The sequence below is a fragment of the Eufriesea mexicana genome, unplaced genomic scaffold (genome assembly GCF_001483705.2).
Source record: "Eufriesea mexicana isolate 0111107269 unplaced genomic scaffold, ASM148370v2 scaffold10389, whole genome shotgun sequence".
NCBI lineage: Eukaryota > Metazoa > Arthropoda > Insecta > Hymenoptera > Apidae > Eufriesea > Eufriesea mexicana.
Window position 1 is genome coordinate 176,329 of NW_016918048.1, and position 16,483 is coordinate 192,811.

Sequence of the window (16,483 nt, forward strand, 5' to 3'; positions counted from 1 at the left end):
AAATAAATACCCAGAATTCAGTGGATAAAAATCAAACATTTATTCAGTTTGATATTATTCATGAAATTCGACTATTTTCAATTACTTTTACTAAAAATATATTTTAAAAATTAATCGTGACTCAGTATGATAAGATATAAATTTTTTATTTTACCTTCACAATGGACGTTTCTCGATAGAAATGGTTTGACTTCCGCAGAATGGAATTAATACTGTTGATTAAATATTAATGTTTCCAATAGTACCTTTAAACGTATATTGTTGGAAATATTCCAGCTTTCGACGATAAAGGATTGCTGGAGAAAAGGACGACTACAAAGGGTACAATTTCGGGTGGAGAATCTTCCCTCTTTTGCGTCGCGTAACAGAGTCTACAGTAAATTGCTTTTCCTTTTTGTGTCAAGTATCCAACTGCATGAACGAATGCACGATAAATATGTTTAAATGTGGAAAATGATCATTTGACGATTGATACATTTATAATGGATGGTAAACGTTCCAATTGAGAATGCTGAGCAGCCAAATTACGATTATTTTATAACAGCAGATATATAAAATGCCGCAATTAATATATTTGCGATTAGACTTTCTTTTATCCTAAAATTTCATTTATGCAACATCGATAATTATCTATCGAGAAATAACAAATAGATTCTTGTATGGAGAATATTTTGGAAAATATTTATATTCGATAAACGATGTATTATACGTCAGATATTTTCTTGTTTTAATAAATATTTTTAAAAATCTAATTACTTCTTTGCTCGAATTAGCAACATCATGGCTATTCATCTTGACTAAATAACATTTCTAGTCACATACACGTGTGTTTTGTGTGCTCGAGGAAGTACGACGATTGTTGCATTGCAATTGCGCCAAGCGCATGGCTGTACGAGAATTATCATGGCGAAATAACTGTTACCGTCTTATTCATCTGGGCCCCTTGGATAGCAAATGTTTATTTAAAAAATCTGGAAATCTAATAACAAAAGAGAGACATCTTCGTTCTGGTCCAAAGTGTATACGACATCGTATTCGGATATTTTTTACCTGATAACAGATACAAATTTATATACTAATTACACACAGTCTCGTACAAAAATTAATTTTAATTCTGAAAATAAAAAAATAAAAGATAGATATTGTCCATCTACATCTCAGAAACCAAAACCTAACAGGAGCAACACGTATTTAAAAGAGTTGTTCAAAATATTAACTTCTATAATATATTCAAAAATTATCGAAATCGGTGGTGTATACCCTAACCTCCCTAAATTATCATACACACGAAAACTTACGGTACACGCTGGATAATTTTAGCTTCGGACAATAAAGTAAGAGAATTCAGAAATTAGATATCTTTAGTTAGAGATTAAATCATTTTCATTACCTCTGATTACCTTAATTTAGCTTGCACCAGGGAGAAAATCACTTACGAATTATCTAAAAGCCCGAAATTGATGTACGCATGCGCACAATTAATTCGACTTCCGGTAATGACACGATCCTTAACCGTATAATCAAACTTAGTTTTAAACGGCAACTAATTTAGCGAAAAATGATCACCCCGAGCTGAACCGTTCATTTAATTTCAAAGGAAATATTACCTAACAAGATTTACATATCTTTTAAAAGCGAAAAGAGATATTCAGAGATAAACTGTATCTTGAACTCATCTTGCTTCTCCAGACTATATTTCACACGACTAACCACTTGAAAGACGTACAAACGGATAAGATTTTGTGCTGAATCAGGCTTTCTGAACGTAAAATGATTTAAAAGTACTCTGAATTTTTTAGGCTTTAATGTCAACGAAGTTGATCTAATTCTTCCTTATTCAGCCGGTCTGCTATTTAATTTTAATTAAATAGAATTTGAATGATATCCCTACGTTTTACGTTTCACGTACTTTTTTAAATATATCTCGTGGCTTTGATTTTATATACCTGTTTTATGAAATATCTACACTTTTTCTCCTTTCCGCATAACATAACACGATATTCGTGTTTTATTTTAATTGAATAATTTTATTCAATTCTTTGAATATTGTACTTGTTTTTATACATATCTGAATATGTATATACTTATATGTAAACAAATGAAAACAGATTCAGAGTAGAATTTTCCAAATTTTGTAGTTGAAATATATTTAGAGTGTAAATTTTACAGAAATGCAAAGCTAAAGCAACTTCTGATGCAATAAATATCTTTTCTACTTTTTTGTTTTTGTATCAAATATCAATTTAAAAAGTAGCAAATTATTTAAAGTAAAATAACAAATAGATTTTTTATTCTAGCCAAATGTTATAGATGATTGCATTAAAGATTTTGCTTTGTGCATGTTCAAGTCTCTTTTAGAATCCTCTTCAAATGCATTTAATGTAAAGCTGTTTCCATTAAAGCATAAGGATTTAAGCTTTTTGTTATCATAGAAAGAGAAGTCTATATATAAGAACACATGTATATGAATACTTTCAAACATGAATTTAAAACTTGGTGAATTACCTTTTTAATAAGCAACATGAAGTTTATTTCTTGTTAAAAGACTTAATACTTTAATTCTAAAAGAAAAGCTTTAATATATTACTTCTTCATTCACCATTAAATACTCATTACTCCTTTATCCAATTTCTCAGTTATATTCCTGAATACAAGCACTTTTATGTTTTTTGTCTTTTGTTCTTTTTTTTACAGAACACAAAGTTTTTGAGGTTAAGTCTTTACAGCTCTCAAAAAAATTATTTAAAGCTGTTTTTTCATTTTTCTGTATTTCCAGATTCTGGTGATTAATATATTTTTCTTAAGTCGTCCATCCCTGAATAACAAATAACGAAATAACGAAAAAATAAATGATAATAGAATTAATTTCCAACATATAGTTTAAAATATAAAATTAAAAAATTACCTTTTAAATCTCGATATCTGTATCATGTAACTACTACCCATTGCCGTAGTTGAAAATTGTGGTAAAATTTGTAAAATTACAAACGGAGAACTTTACACATAAAAATCATTTCATTCTAATTAAAAATTCGACCCCTAATTTGTGGAGAAATCTTCAGCACGCAGTCACCTCGTTTCCCTTCGCGAATCTCTCGGGTGTGCTCGTGTCACGTGACCTAGAAAACTGTACGCATTTGAATATCGCGAAAATCGCGCGTTTCATTTTGTCAGAATGATATCAACTCACGATATGTATTGGTTTTGCAGGTAAATAGTTAACAAGCGGATACAAGAATTTTCATCAAGGAAATGGCTTGACTATTTTAGCCGATGGTCAGCCGCTAATCAAAGAGCTTCTTCTAAGGCCACCGCGCTCTGAGCGATGGCAAGAGGGAATGAGTAATTGATAAGGCTGTTTCAGAGTTCATCTGACCTCGTACCTGACATTTGAAACAGTTTTTTAAATGACCGTACCGAGTAACCTTGATGTTTCTTTCTTGGCAAAAGGAAGAACAAGGATAATGCTGGAAAAATAAAAATGTTCAAAATTTATTACAAATATACATGACAAAGAGTTTCTAAGATTCTGTTGAAGTCTTTATTAGAAACATTTATTTTATAATTGTTCTAAAAAAGTATATTATGACTGCTTTGTGGCAGTATATTGGTAGATTTTCGAAATGATTTTGACCATTAACGATGTATATTTTTTTTATGACTTTTTGACGAATGATTAATTATTAAAGAATGTCATTAAAAGTTTTACAAATTAGTAAGAATATTATTAAATTCAAAAAAGAAAAAGTAAGTTTTGGAATGAAAAAAGAAATTGTTTACCGATTAATTTACTAAATACGAGTCACGAATTGGACAATATGGCTTGTAAAATAACAGACAGAGATTCGTTTCAAATGTATGATTCATGGTCTTGATATTCACGACTGAACAACTCATAGACACGTATTTCTTCTGAGAATTCTTTCACTTCATAATAATTATAATGAAGTGAAGTTTGAAAAAATTAATGTTTCTATGATGTACAATTTCATTTCCTACTTTACTATATAAATATATTTAAAAATACGAATTTATGTTAATCTAACATCATATCGTAATATTTAAAAAGAATAAAATAATCAAATATTTAATTAAATTGCTATAGCAAATCAGAAACTTGAGTAATATTATTAGAAGGATCATAAGAAAAAACTTCTTATGAATAATTTGCTACAGAGTTAACAATTTATTACATAATAGCGTGATAAATATCTAAAAAGTTACAATTTTTATCATGTCATATAATTTTGCATAATATACATCGAAATGTTTGAGCAACCGTGTATAATACAATGGTAAACGATTAACAAATTTTAACGCTCGGTTCGATTTTCCTGCTATCTAATTCCAGTCTGAGAAATTAAACAAACATTCTTCTGCATACGTGTTTTACTTACTAAAAGTAAGCACTATTATGAGAGGACGAGAAATTTCGAAACAACATTACTGATCATTTTTATCAGTGTAAACATAAAATCGGAATTATAATTTTCTATAATAATTAAATACAATTTAATTAACCAGTTTCGAATGCAGACTGGAACCACAAATGTACAATTTTACGAATCAGTTGAACGCGTATTTCATGAATAAACAATGAAAATTATTGTGTAATGTAATGGTCGATACATTATGTTTATATTGTATCTAAGCGTGCAACGTGCATTAAAGTTTCCTTTGTAACATTGGTAGAAACATATATGCAAGGTTCTTAATTAAAAACGCAGCTGGTTCCTATTACCGTTTCATTATTCCTTTCACTAACAAATTTATAAACATTACGATGAAACTTTACTAGTGCTTTTGTTACTTTCGTGAAGAACATATAAAACATTAATTTATTATCATATTAAATATTTCAAACGAAAACGCAAATGAAGCTAAAGTACACAAAAACTTACTTCTTTTTAACGATTTTAAAAAATAGAGATAAATTAGTTTTTAAATTTCAAATGTCGAAGAAACCATGAAAATTTACTATGTTTTTAATCGAGACTCACTTGCATGATTACAATCTTCCTTCTGATGTTTCACTTCTTGCACAAATTATTCCAGTCAATTTTAAAGAAAGAATCAGTAAAAGTCTTTTCCATTTGGAAATACCAGGAGGATAAAGGAGAAATAGATTTTTCAAAATGACGAAAATGTGATATGTAGACTACATAGAAAAGCAGATGCTCTGAAATCTGCGTTCAATTACATACATCGAAATAAAACGATATATATCTATATGTATATGTATTTAATGCTAATTGACCAAAGTATTTTTGGCACGTTTCGAATGTGTTCCAGACCATTTTTCTCTTCACTTACCTTCTACATCTATTCTATAAAACAATTTTAACGAGAATTAGACTATCGATCATAGAATCAAAGTCACGTGTATTTAAAAACACTTTATATTTTTATAGGACTAGAATACCAAAAAATGTATTTATACGTCGAATATAAAATTGTAATATTAAAACATTAGTAAGTATATTTATACTTCGAAAATAAAATTATTAATTCAAAAGCAACTGTATCAAGATTAAAACTGGCTTTGAAATCATGAATGATAGTATGGACAAAAATTCACAGACCGATGCAACGTACGATTGTGACCTGCGAAAACAGTTAATTCTATTTTTATTACCTGTTGCAGCAATAAAAAATAACACGTGACTGTGACTGATATCACTACCGAACATGTACGTGTATTGTATGCATCGATATAGTTCTGATGTAGACCAGATCTAATTACTTAGATAAAGGCTAGAGGTCAATCTAGAAGTTGATTTATATTTTCAGTTAATACTCTGCCTGTAGAATGATTGAAACTAGACACACGATTGATTAGCTGAAATATAAATGAACTCTGATAAACGTGCGAGTCACTGAGTATCACAAGTGTTCTTTTTTCTGAACCATTAGTATTGACTTAGAGGAGTTTCTCATAAAAAGTGATTACATTTAATAGGTAATCAACTTGTTTTAAGTTTGAAGAGAATTGCTTTTTATGTGGGTAACTAATAGCTGTATGATTATGAAACTCAGTTACTCCATTCAAGAAAATGCCACACAAACACTCATAGATGTTCCTAATTTTATTTGCTTTGTAAAATATGGAAGAGAAGAAAACTAAAGAGAAAATAACATTAATGTAATAACGTAAAATGTACTAATTACATTAATTTATAAATGTAAACAAAAAATTTGTAATCAACTTGTATAAATTCTAAATTATAGAAAACACTAAAACATTTTCTTGAAATGCACGTAATTGACCAATCAAGATGTATGAAAGTGTGCTATTTTGTTTATACCTTACTAAATAACAGACTTTTCACTTACATATATCATAGTAAAATGTAACTAGAACATAGTTTACATAGCTCATTGAATGCACATCTGTGTCTTAAGGCAATTTCATTTTTCATACCCTAATATATGCAATCTTTGGCTCTGCACATTTCTGTCTTCATTCTTTGTGCCATAAAATATGCTTGCCACTTTTCCTACTCTATAAACATATATACATACAATAAAATTTATGTATTACAAACAGAAATTTTTAAACCATAACAAGTGTTACTTGTGTATACATAGGTAATTTCTTAAAATGGTACACTACACAATATTTATTTACTAATTATAAAGAATAATTTTCAGTTATATATATTTTGAATGTAAGAATAGTTAGACTATTGCTGCAGATGAAATAGTTAACTACATACAGGGTGATTATAGTGAATATAGTTATATATTATTCACTATGTAAAAAGTATAATTTTATTATAATTAAATACTATTAAAAACTTACTTGTATTTTCTCCTTTCATTTGGGAGCATATTATCATAACGATTTTAATTAATTAATATAATCTGATTAAACAATATGTACAAAGAACATAAATTCTTAATAAATTACATAAATTTTAATAAACAATGTAAAAATTATAATAATAAAATATAATTAAATTTTGTTTTTAAACATAGATATTATCATGCTGTCACCCAGTATATAAGAATTATAAATATACAGAGTATCCCATATAAATTGACACAGCAACAAATTTTGTAAGCAAGTGATTGTCTAACAGACAAATTGATTTTAAAATGATCAAAAACTCTCATACATTAAAACACTAATAATATTATTCGAATTTCTAATAAAAAATTTAAAAAACACGTGTTACTTTACTGTTTTAAAATCAGCTTTCAACAAGATTTTTTGCTATGTCAACATAAATTGGACATTTTGTTTATCAAGTTTTTCTACACCCTAATAAATATAAATGAAATTTGGCACTGTAATTATGAATTCTATGTAGATGAACAGTTACAAAATATTATTTAAATTTTGATTTTGATTATTCAAAAACTTTTTAAATATTATAGAACTTTAAATTATTTTACTAATTTACTAAATTCTGTCAAATATACTTAATCCGTATTTTAAATAATCGTATTATAACTCTAATTATATAATTAAAAATTCATACATCTCATATCTACATAAAAAGAAAAATAATATTTTTAAATCTTAGTTGTCCCATTAATTTCGATAAACATACAGGCATTGACATACAAGATTGGCCCCCAATAACATACTTACAGAGGAAGTTAAATAAATTATTTGTCAAAAATACCTGTTGATCCCATGCTATTTATAAACTAATAAAGTTCAGGAACAAATTATTATAGTAATAATAAATCAAAGATAAATATAGTACATTTATAAAACTAATGCATATTAACTATTATGTACAAAGATATCAAAATACTTTTAAAAATCATTATAACATATTTTACAACTTAGTCTTTTTCAAATGTTTATAGTAAGACACAAATAGTCATTGGAAGATATAGTAATATTAGCTACCATTACAATACAAAACATTATATATGTCAAAATTGTAATTAACTTTTATTAATACTATCAAACTATATATCTTTTCCAAACTTATAATTTTCTATAACTATCATTGAATCATAAGATAAATTAAATAATTAAATTTACTAGAAGTACCTTGTAATAAAAATGTGTCAATACTAATAACTAAAATTGCCAGAATATTTACTACTACCTATTAGTAAATTAATTGCAAAATATCTGAAAGCATAGAAAAGCTTATGATTTTATAAGAAGAAAGAGAAAATTGATTTTTTATCATGTCCAATATTAATTACTTCCTTTAAAATTATTAGTGATATTAGATATCATTGAATCTTTTAAATCAATATTGTATGCAACATAGTACATTTGACATTATATTCTCTCCTAGTATAACTAGATTAATTTTAAAGATTTGTGATTTAAAAGAATTTATAAATTAATTTAATTGCAATACAGGAAATAATTTAAAAAATAACTAAACATTCTAATCTTATTTTAACTGTGGATTTTTATTTTGTCCTACTATCTTACTGCGTAATAAATTAAAATGTCCATGCACCTGAGATAATTGTGCTTTAAGAGAATCTGAAAGTTGCTTTTGCAACTGCTGAACTTCCAATATTTCTTGTCGAAGATTCTGATAATCTTTTGTAACTTGATGAACACACCGTAATAGACGAAGCACAGAAATCTGTTAAAAGCATAAGAAAAAAAGAAAAATAAAAACAACAATTTATACATTAAATTTAGTACCTATTAAGCAAATAATTTGAATTGTAATTTTTCTCTAACTAAAGATTTTACCATCAATTGAACAACTGACACTTAAAAAGAAAATATAATTTTTTGTTCTAATAACAATTTTTAAATAAATTAAATTTAATGACAAAGATAAAGAAAATAATTCGTCGTTTTGGAACACAGTTTTAAACAAAACATACCTCACTGTCTGGGTCTTCAAATTCTTTCTCGAAAGCGTCAATTTGCCATGCAATCATATCCAGCTTCCCGTCAGCTTTTTGTACCTATAACATCCAACATTTTATGAAATATTATCTTATAACAGATTTGAGGTATAGAAACTGATTAAGTTTAATATGTATAAGAAATTATAAATAATACTCGAAATGGATAAACTGAAAATGATTGGTAACTATACGTACGCTTTGTTCAAGATGCATAATAGCAGATTCCATATTATCTGTTATAAATAACAAATTATTTCAAACGAAGAAGAGATAACTAACAAACCACTTGTCTGAAGTCGATGGTTAACTTTCTCGCACTAGAATCGATATGCGCTTACTGGAACATTTGAAAAGCAGTGAACGACGGTTACTGTCGCTACTTAAGTATTTCATCACTTGGAGGCAGCACTTGCTCAATACTTTTCCTATTATCATTAAAACTGTTTTATCAGTTGCTATAACAAATGTTCACTACAGAGTTTAGTCTTTTTATAACAATTTTGAATTCCAAAAAGTTTCAAGTTTTTCATTAATATTTCAATAACAAAATTTATTAACAATTATTTACTATAGTTATACAAAAAGTACTGAAAACGGCGACACATCTGTCGGGTCGGTAACTACAGTGAGTGGCAGTGTCACCACACTGTATAAAGATAAAATATCATCTGTTGTAAAACTTTGGTACGTATCGTTTTTAAACGATAGCATAAAACATTTTTTCTCAGAATTTATAAACAATATTACTTTATACAAACAAATTTGGTAATCAAAATATGTAAGGACTGCACAAAGAAATATAAAAAAAAGGGAATATTTATCATTTTTATTCAGTGTTACAACAAAATTTGTATTAATTTGATTACTGATAAAAAATAATCTTTCCTAAATATATATTAACTTCTAAGAAATAATATATATGTGATTTCACATTGCTATATTCACATGTAGAATGCCATCTAGTATACCATACTTTCAGGCTTTACGTGTCTTCGAATGTCACTGTATCGTACGATTTAACCAGGCATCGAAACAGATTTAGAAGAAACATCATTAAACGTACAATACATTAAGAAATGGCAAGTCAAAATTACTTAAGTAACCCGAAAAATCCGTTTTTCGCTATTGAAGATGACGTCGATGATGAAACATTTCTAAAAAGTGCCCTACCAAGAACTTCAGGTCGAATTGCGTACAATTATTATACTAATTTTGATAATGATCTCGAACAAAAGCATCAACAATTATTGCAACAAAAGAAGGAAATAGAAGAACGTACAATACAATCAACGGAAAAATCTATTTCGTTATTAAGAGATTCTGAACAGATTGGAGCTGCAACTGCAGAGGTAACTTGAAGAATTTGATTCTATTTAATTGTGATAACACAATTATTACTTTTTAATTATATTTCTTGAAGTATAAAATAATGTTGTGGATTATGTTATTATCTATTTATTCTTATTATTAATAAAGTAACATATTCATATATCTGAAAACTTTCGTTTACCTAGTTTTAGCTAATAATTTAGATTATTTTCAACATATGACAAAGCTTATAAAGTTAGGAAACTATTCAGTTCAAATTTTATATTTAAGTTATTAAGATATATAAATTAATTTTTGAATTTGTGCAAAATATATACAAATGTTAAATTGTTTTACAATATACATAAAATATATATTTTTTTTAAATGCATTTTATTACATTTATACTTATATATATCTTATATGTATGTTAATGGTTTTATTTCAGGAACTTATTAGACAGCGAGAACAATTAGAAAGAACAGAAAAAAGATTGGATGATATTAATAGTACATTAAGGTTTAGTCAGAAACATATCCAAGGAATAAAAAGTGTATTTGGAAATTTAAAAAATTATCTAAGTGGTAAATCAATGGATGCACCAATACCGTCAACTATATTATCAGAGTCTTCTAGTTCTGAATCTATGGCATCTCCTGCTTTATTTAATTCTTTAGAACAAGTACAGACTAATATAGCTAATACAAGCCCTGCATTAAAGTTGCATGGCCTAAACAATGAGGTAGAAGGTACAAATGCTTTAAGTAGTAATGTGAATAAAGTACTTGAAAAAAATTTAGATGAAATGAGTGGTTCATTAGCTAGACTAAAAGGTTTAGCAATAGGATTGTCAGAAGAAATAGATTTACAAAACGATTTAATTGACAATATAACAGATAAAGCAGAAAAGACAAATATAATGCTTCAAAAACAAAACAAAGATTTGAATCATTTGTTAAAAAAGTAAAATCTTCTAAATAAGGTACATAAGATAAAATAAAGTACTTAGCATATTAAATTTCATATATCTCAAAGTTGTAAACGAATGTGTAATAAATATTGTCATATTTAGACAGATTTGAAGAATTTTATATATGTTATTTATTTTGTAAGCTTACTTTATAATATCATACAAAATATAAATTACAGTAATATAAAAACTCTCATAAAGAAAAATAAAAAAAAAGTAATACATTTATATATTTATAATTATTATTCAGTTATTAGTTTTACAGACTATATGTCAAATTATCTTAAGTTTTCCTGTGAATCTTTTTAAACTAAAATTTTTATGAATTTTATGTTAAGAATGTAACCACCTTCATGTTATATTTATGTTTATTTTTTAACCAATGGACTAAATATTATAAAAAATACTGTGATAAAAAGTCAGCTCTAATGGATAAGTAATTGGTATTTTGTAACAATTTAATATTGTTATTGAATTTTATTAAAATTATTGCAAGAGTGAACATTGTTATTAGAAACAATGTTTAATAACATTTATATTTAAGGTATACATGAAATATACTCTAAATAAATAATTAATATACATTAATAAATGTATTTCAAAATTAAGAAAAAAAATACAAATTGTAGGAAATAGATTTGAAAATATAATTCTAAAAATAATGTTCTGAATGATAGAAGTTGCTTGAAATGTAACAATTTATGTTCATGTAGTATAACAATTTTCAATAAATTTGCATGTAAATATTATCCCATAAAAATAAGTGTAAAAATATGCTACAAAACAAATTACATAAATATAAAGATTTTCTCATACCATAATTAGTTAAAATGGAAAATGTACAAGTACTTATACAAATTATAATTGCTATTTACCAATAATCCTACTTTTTATTATTTCTACTAGTATGTATTAAACATTTTGCAATATACATATAAATACAAAATAATAACTTAAATATAATGTTTATAATATAGTATAATACAAATACTGATAATAAATAAAAGATTGAGAAAAGGTAGACTATATATGTTTTAAAATATAAGAGGATGTATATAGTATCATTTAAAATATTTAGTTCTCATTTGACATTTTATATATTATGTATATATGAATATATAGAAAATGTCTTGTATAAGAAGGGCATCCATAGATTATAAGTAAAATTTTAATCTTACTGCCACTGTTAGAAAAAACTAAAAAATCGAATATACATCAGTTATAGGACCTCATTTATATAATAGATTTTTTTCCTTTAAAAACAAACTATTAATTTTCATTATATATGATTATATGTAAAACAAAATCTTCTATCTTTTATATATTTTGAATATATAAAATCAAAAAATAATGTTTCATATATAGAATTCTGTGGTATTGTTAATGTAAAAATAACAAATTAAAAAAAGTATTGCTTGGTTATATAATTAATGAAACAGTAACATTCACAAAATAATTCCATTTATGTAAGAGAAGTATTATTTAATATTTTCAAAACCAAATTTTGTTATGTTCTTTGGTTGCATTGAATGTTAAAAACAATAAAGTTAATAATTACACATACATATATGTATATATATGTTCTTTTATTTTGTATATTAAAATATAAATGATTTACAATATATTATTGATTTGATAATTCCATTTTATTTTCACTTTTTCTCCATATTCAGTTTTTTTATATTATAGTTGTTCCTCCTTTATTAGCCTGTCAATAAATAGAATAAATTAAAAAATATTACATACTAAAACGGATTTACGGCAAATAATCAAATTTAATAATTTTATATATAGATAAATTTTAAATTGACACACTTAAATTAAATGATTTTGGGAAATAATTAGATCTCTACAAATAATTAGACTTTGGAAGTTATTAATTTAAAAATTATTATAAACTGCAGTAACTTACCTGTAGTACTATTTGTACCGCTATTAGTCCCATTTCCACCACCGTTTCCATTTCCATTATTGAACCATCGACAACCAACTTTGCCGTCATGATGATGAGAAACCATGGGATGTTGAAAATTTATAGAAATTGCAGATGCCTGTCAATGAAAATGAATATCCTTTAAATGTAAAATTGAATACCATTTGAAATGAATTATATTAATATATTAAAATATTTATTGCTTTACTTACAAAAAAAATGAAAACTATCAAATTATATTTTCGCGAAACCATTTTATTTGAGATATCTATCAAATTATCGAAAATTTCAGAAACATTTGTAAAAATCGATATAAATATACTTTAGATAATGGAACATAAATATTAACATCAATATTTAGATAGATTAATTATTTATTTTATATAATTATGTGATTTTAAATAATACGAAATTAATTATCGCAAATGAGGAAACATCGTTTATAGTAGAAAAGATGAAATTTACGATACTATTGTAGATAGCGCAAAATAATTAGATGAATACGTCAATAAAATTATATCAATGATAATGCAACGCCCTCAACATTGTAGATAAATTATTTTAAAAGCGAAGTAATGAATGCAGAACAAATAACATAAATTTATTACCTTAATTGTTTCTTATTAATCCAATTTAAAATATTTTTAATTTTAAAAATTGAAAATAATATACTTTTTGTGTTTTTTGAAACTAATTTATTTTCAATTTTTTTTTATATGAACGCTATAATTTTCTTTTGCTTATCTTGTACCTAGCACTGTATCTAATTTAAGAAAAAAAAAGTAGTGAAAAAAATCAAATTCAGAATAAGACGAAAATGTAACATTAATGGTACTAAAATATTAAAATCTCACCGCAATAAAAAGTAACATAAAAAGAAATAATCGCATCTTGAAGAACTTCGTTTTAAGATATTTGAATTGAAAAAAACTGTCACAGTTTGAATGTATGCCTATTTATACTAGTTACATAGTATAATTACAGGGTTTATCTTTCATCAGAAAAATACATTTGTGCAGTCACATTTCCTGTAATCTTTCACGGTAATTGTATGTTTTTATCTCTATTTTGTGTTAATATTGTTCCTAGATAATAATTTAAAAACATGTGTTATTTAGTTTATGTAAAATTTAATTGCAGTAAGATCATACGATTTTAATCGCCTCGAAAATATTGTAGTAGGAAAAAATAATACAAAATATTGAACGGATAAAGAAATTCCATTAGTAATTCATTCACACTAAATTATTTATCTTTATTCAATATAACTTGTGAATTATTTTATTTATGAATTATTAATTATTTTATGCATTAAGTATAGAATAATTGTATTATAATTATAGATCTATTTTTCATTTCCGCTATTAATATAATATAGAATTATTATAAATCATTGAGTGCATGTATATGATGACATATATTTCGCACATAATATAATATAAAACAGACTAATAATAAAATAATCCTTATTCATAAAGATAAAAATATTTCCTATTACAAGTTAATAAAAGAATACGATTAACAAGGAGAGTGCAAGTCCTTCAGGTCATCGATTTAGTTGAAACATTACAGGTTTATAGATTTCGTCATGAAGTTCAAGAATATGTATCATTATAGTCGCAACTAAATAACTTTTGAGATATTCATGATTAAATTTTATTATACAGGTAATTATACGTTTATTTATAATATTTTGTGCGTGGAATTGTGACATAACGGCAAGAGTCGAGAATTCCTATGTCGGAGGTCTAGGGTTCGATTCTTGGCCATACGTTCGTATCTTTTTTTCAATCTATTTCTTATTTTATATTCATTTTTTGTCTATGAACACATTGTAAATAAATAATTGTAAATAAAATTTCTCAATAAAAAGATTTATTTTTTACCCTTCCTTATGCTAGTATATATTTATTACAAAATAATAAGAATATTATACAAGAAAAACAGTTTTCTATAGCAATCTTATTTATTACTAACTAATTATTAAATTAAACGTCGTATAAGAATGTTGCATATAATTCCAACTTTGCTAAGTAGCTATAAATGTTCATGAATTAATTAAAGAAATTTGGAAATTTATTAATTTCCTACTGCCGAATAAATACAAATTTTACCGCCTGCGATCAGCGCCATCTATGATTTTGGACCATATGATCGGAAAAGTAATAGGAATATAGAATAGACGAGGAGATCGTCAAACAGCTCGTCACGTGACAGACAAGGACAGAGCGGGGATAGAAAAGGATAGAATAGCTCAGTCAGTGAAAAATTATTAATTACTCAATTTCCGTAAACAATTTATGAACTTTTATAATTGCATCGTAGAGCCAGATCCTTCACGAATTTTTCAATATATTTTTCGATATAAATTTGTCCCTAATTAATTAATTATTATTAATTATTCTACGAAATGTTTGAATTATTGTCGAAGACGCCATTGGTTTTTCATTAATTACTATCCTCTTCGCAATTAATTTATGAAACCTTATGCACTCATTAGAAAGACAATGTTCTTGCGAATCTCCTCATATAACTTTTGATCACATTTTGTTTCTAATTTCGTTTAGTATTGTATATTTTCACGGAAGATCGCGATGGCCGTCGTTACGAAATCATAGACGCCATCAAACAATAATTAATAACTCATAATTTAAAGTTAAATTCTTTACAAAAGTTATATGGGAATGTTGCCTGAAGTTCCAACTTTGCAATGAAATTATGAAAGTTCACAAATTGTTTACGGAAATTGAGTAATTAATAATTTTTCACTGACTGAGCTATTCTATCCTTTTCTATCCCCGCTCTGTCCTTGTCTGTCACGTGACGAGCTGTTTGACGATCTCCTCGTCTATTCTATATTCCTATTACTTTTCCGATCATATGGTCCAAAATCATAGATGGCGCTGATCGCAGGCGGTAAAATTTGTATTTATTCGGCAGTAGGAAATTAATAAATTTCCAAATTTCTTTAATTAATTCATGAACATTTATAGCTACTTAGCAAAGTTGGAATTATATGCAACATTCTTATACGACGTTTAATTTAATAATTAGTTAGTAATAAATAAGATTGCTATAGAAAACTGTTTTTCTTGTATAATATTCTTATTATTTTGTAATAAATATATACTAGCATAAGGAAGGGTAAAAAATAAATCTTTTTATTGAGAAATTTTATTTACAATTATTTATTTACAATGTGTTCATAGACAAAAAATGAATATAAAATAAGAAATAGATTGAAAAAAAGATACGAACGTATGGCCAAGAATCGAACCCTGGACCTCCGCCATACGAATTCGCGACTGTCGCCGTTATGTCACAATTCCACGTGCAAAATATCAAAAATAAATGTATAATTAATTGTGTAATAAAATTTAATTATAAATATTTCAAAAATTATTGAGTAGTTGCAACTATCATGA

General features: G+C 26.0%; 2 protein-coding genes and 1 long non-coding RNA gene across 3 annotated transcripts; 1 reads left to right on the forward strand and 2 right to left on the reverse strand.

The window, feature by feature from the left end:
• Positions 1-315: 315 nt before the first annotated feature.
• LOC108553439 (uncharacterized) lies at positions 316-2,573 on the reverse strand. The gene is made up of 3 exons (XR_001890630.1): positions 2,506-2,573; positions 757-1,050; positions 316-411 (listed from the first exon to the last, which is right to left on the reverse strand). It is a non-coding gene; the product is annotated as an uncharacterized LOC108553439 (long non-coding RNA).
• A 5,796-nt stretch (positions 2,574-8,369) lies between these two features.
• LOC108553438 (uncharacterized) lies at positions 8,370-9,176 on the reverse strand. Its single transcript, XM_017908332.1, has 3 exons — positions 9,043-9,176; positions 8,821-8,904; positions 8,370-8,570 (listed from the first exon to the last, which is right to left on the reverse strand). Exons 1-3 carry the CDS (start codon positions 9,073-9,075, stop codon positions 8,370-8,372), a joined length of 318 nt encoding a protein of 105 aa, XP_017763821.1. The 5' UTR covers positions 9,076-9,176.
• Positions 9,177-9,815: 639 nt separating this feature from the next.
• On the forward strand, positions 9,816-11,122 carry Snap29 (Synaptosomal-associated protein 29kDa). The gene is made up of 2 exons (XM_017908350.1): positions 9,816-10,196; positions 10,604-11,122. Exons 1-2 carry the CDS (start codon positions 9,924-9,926, stop codon positions 11,120-11,122), a joined length of 792 nt encoding a protein of 263 aa, XP_017763839.1. The 5' UTR covers positions 9,816-9,923.
• The last annotated feature ends 5,361 nt before the right edge of the window (positions 11,123-16,483 follow it).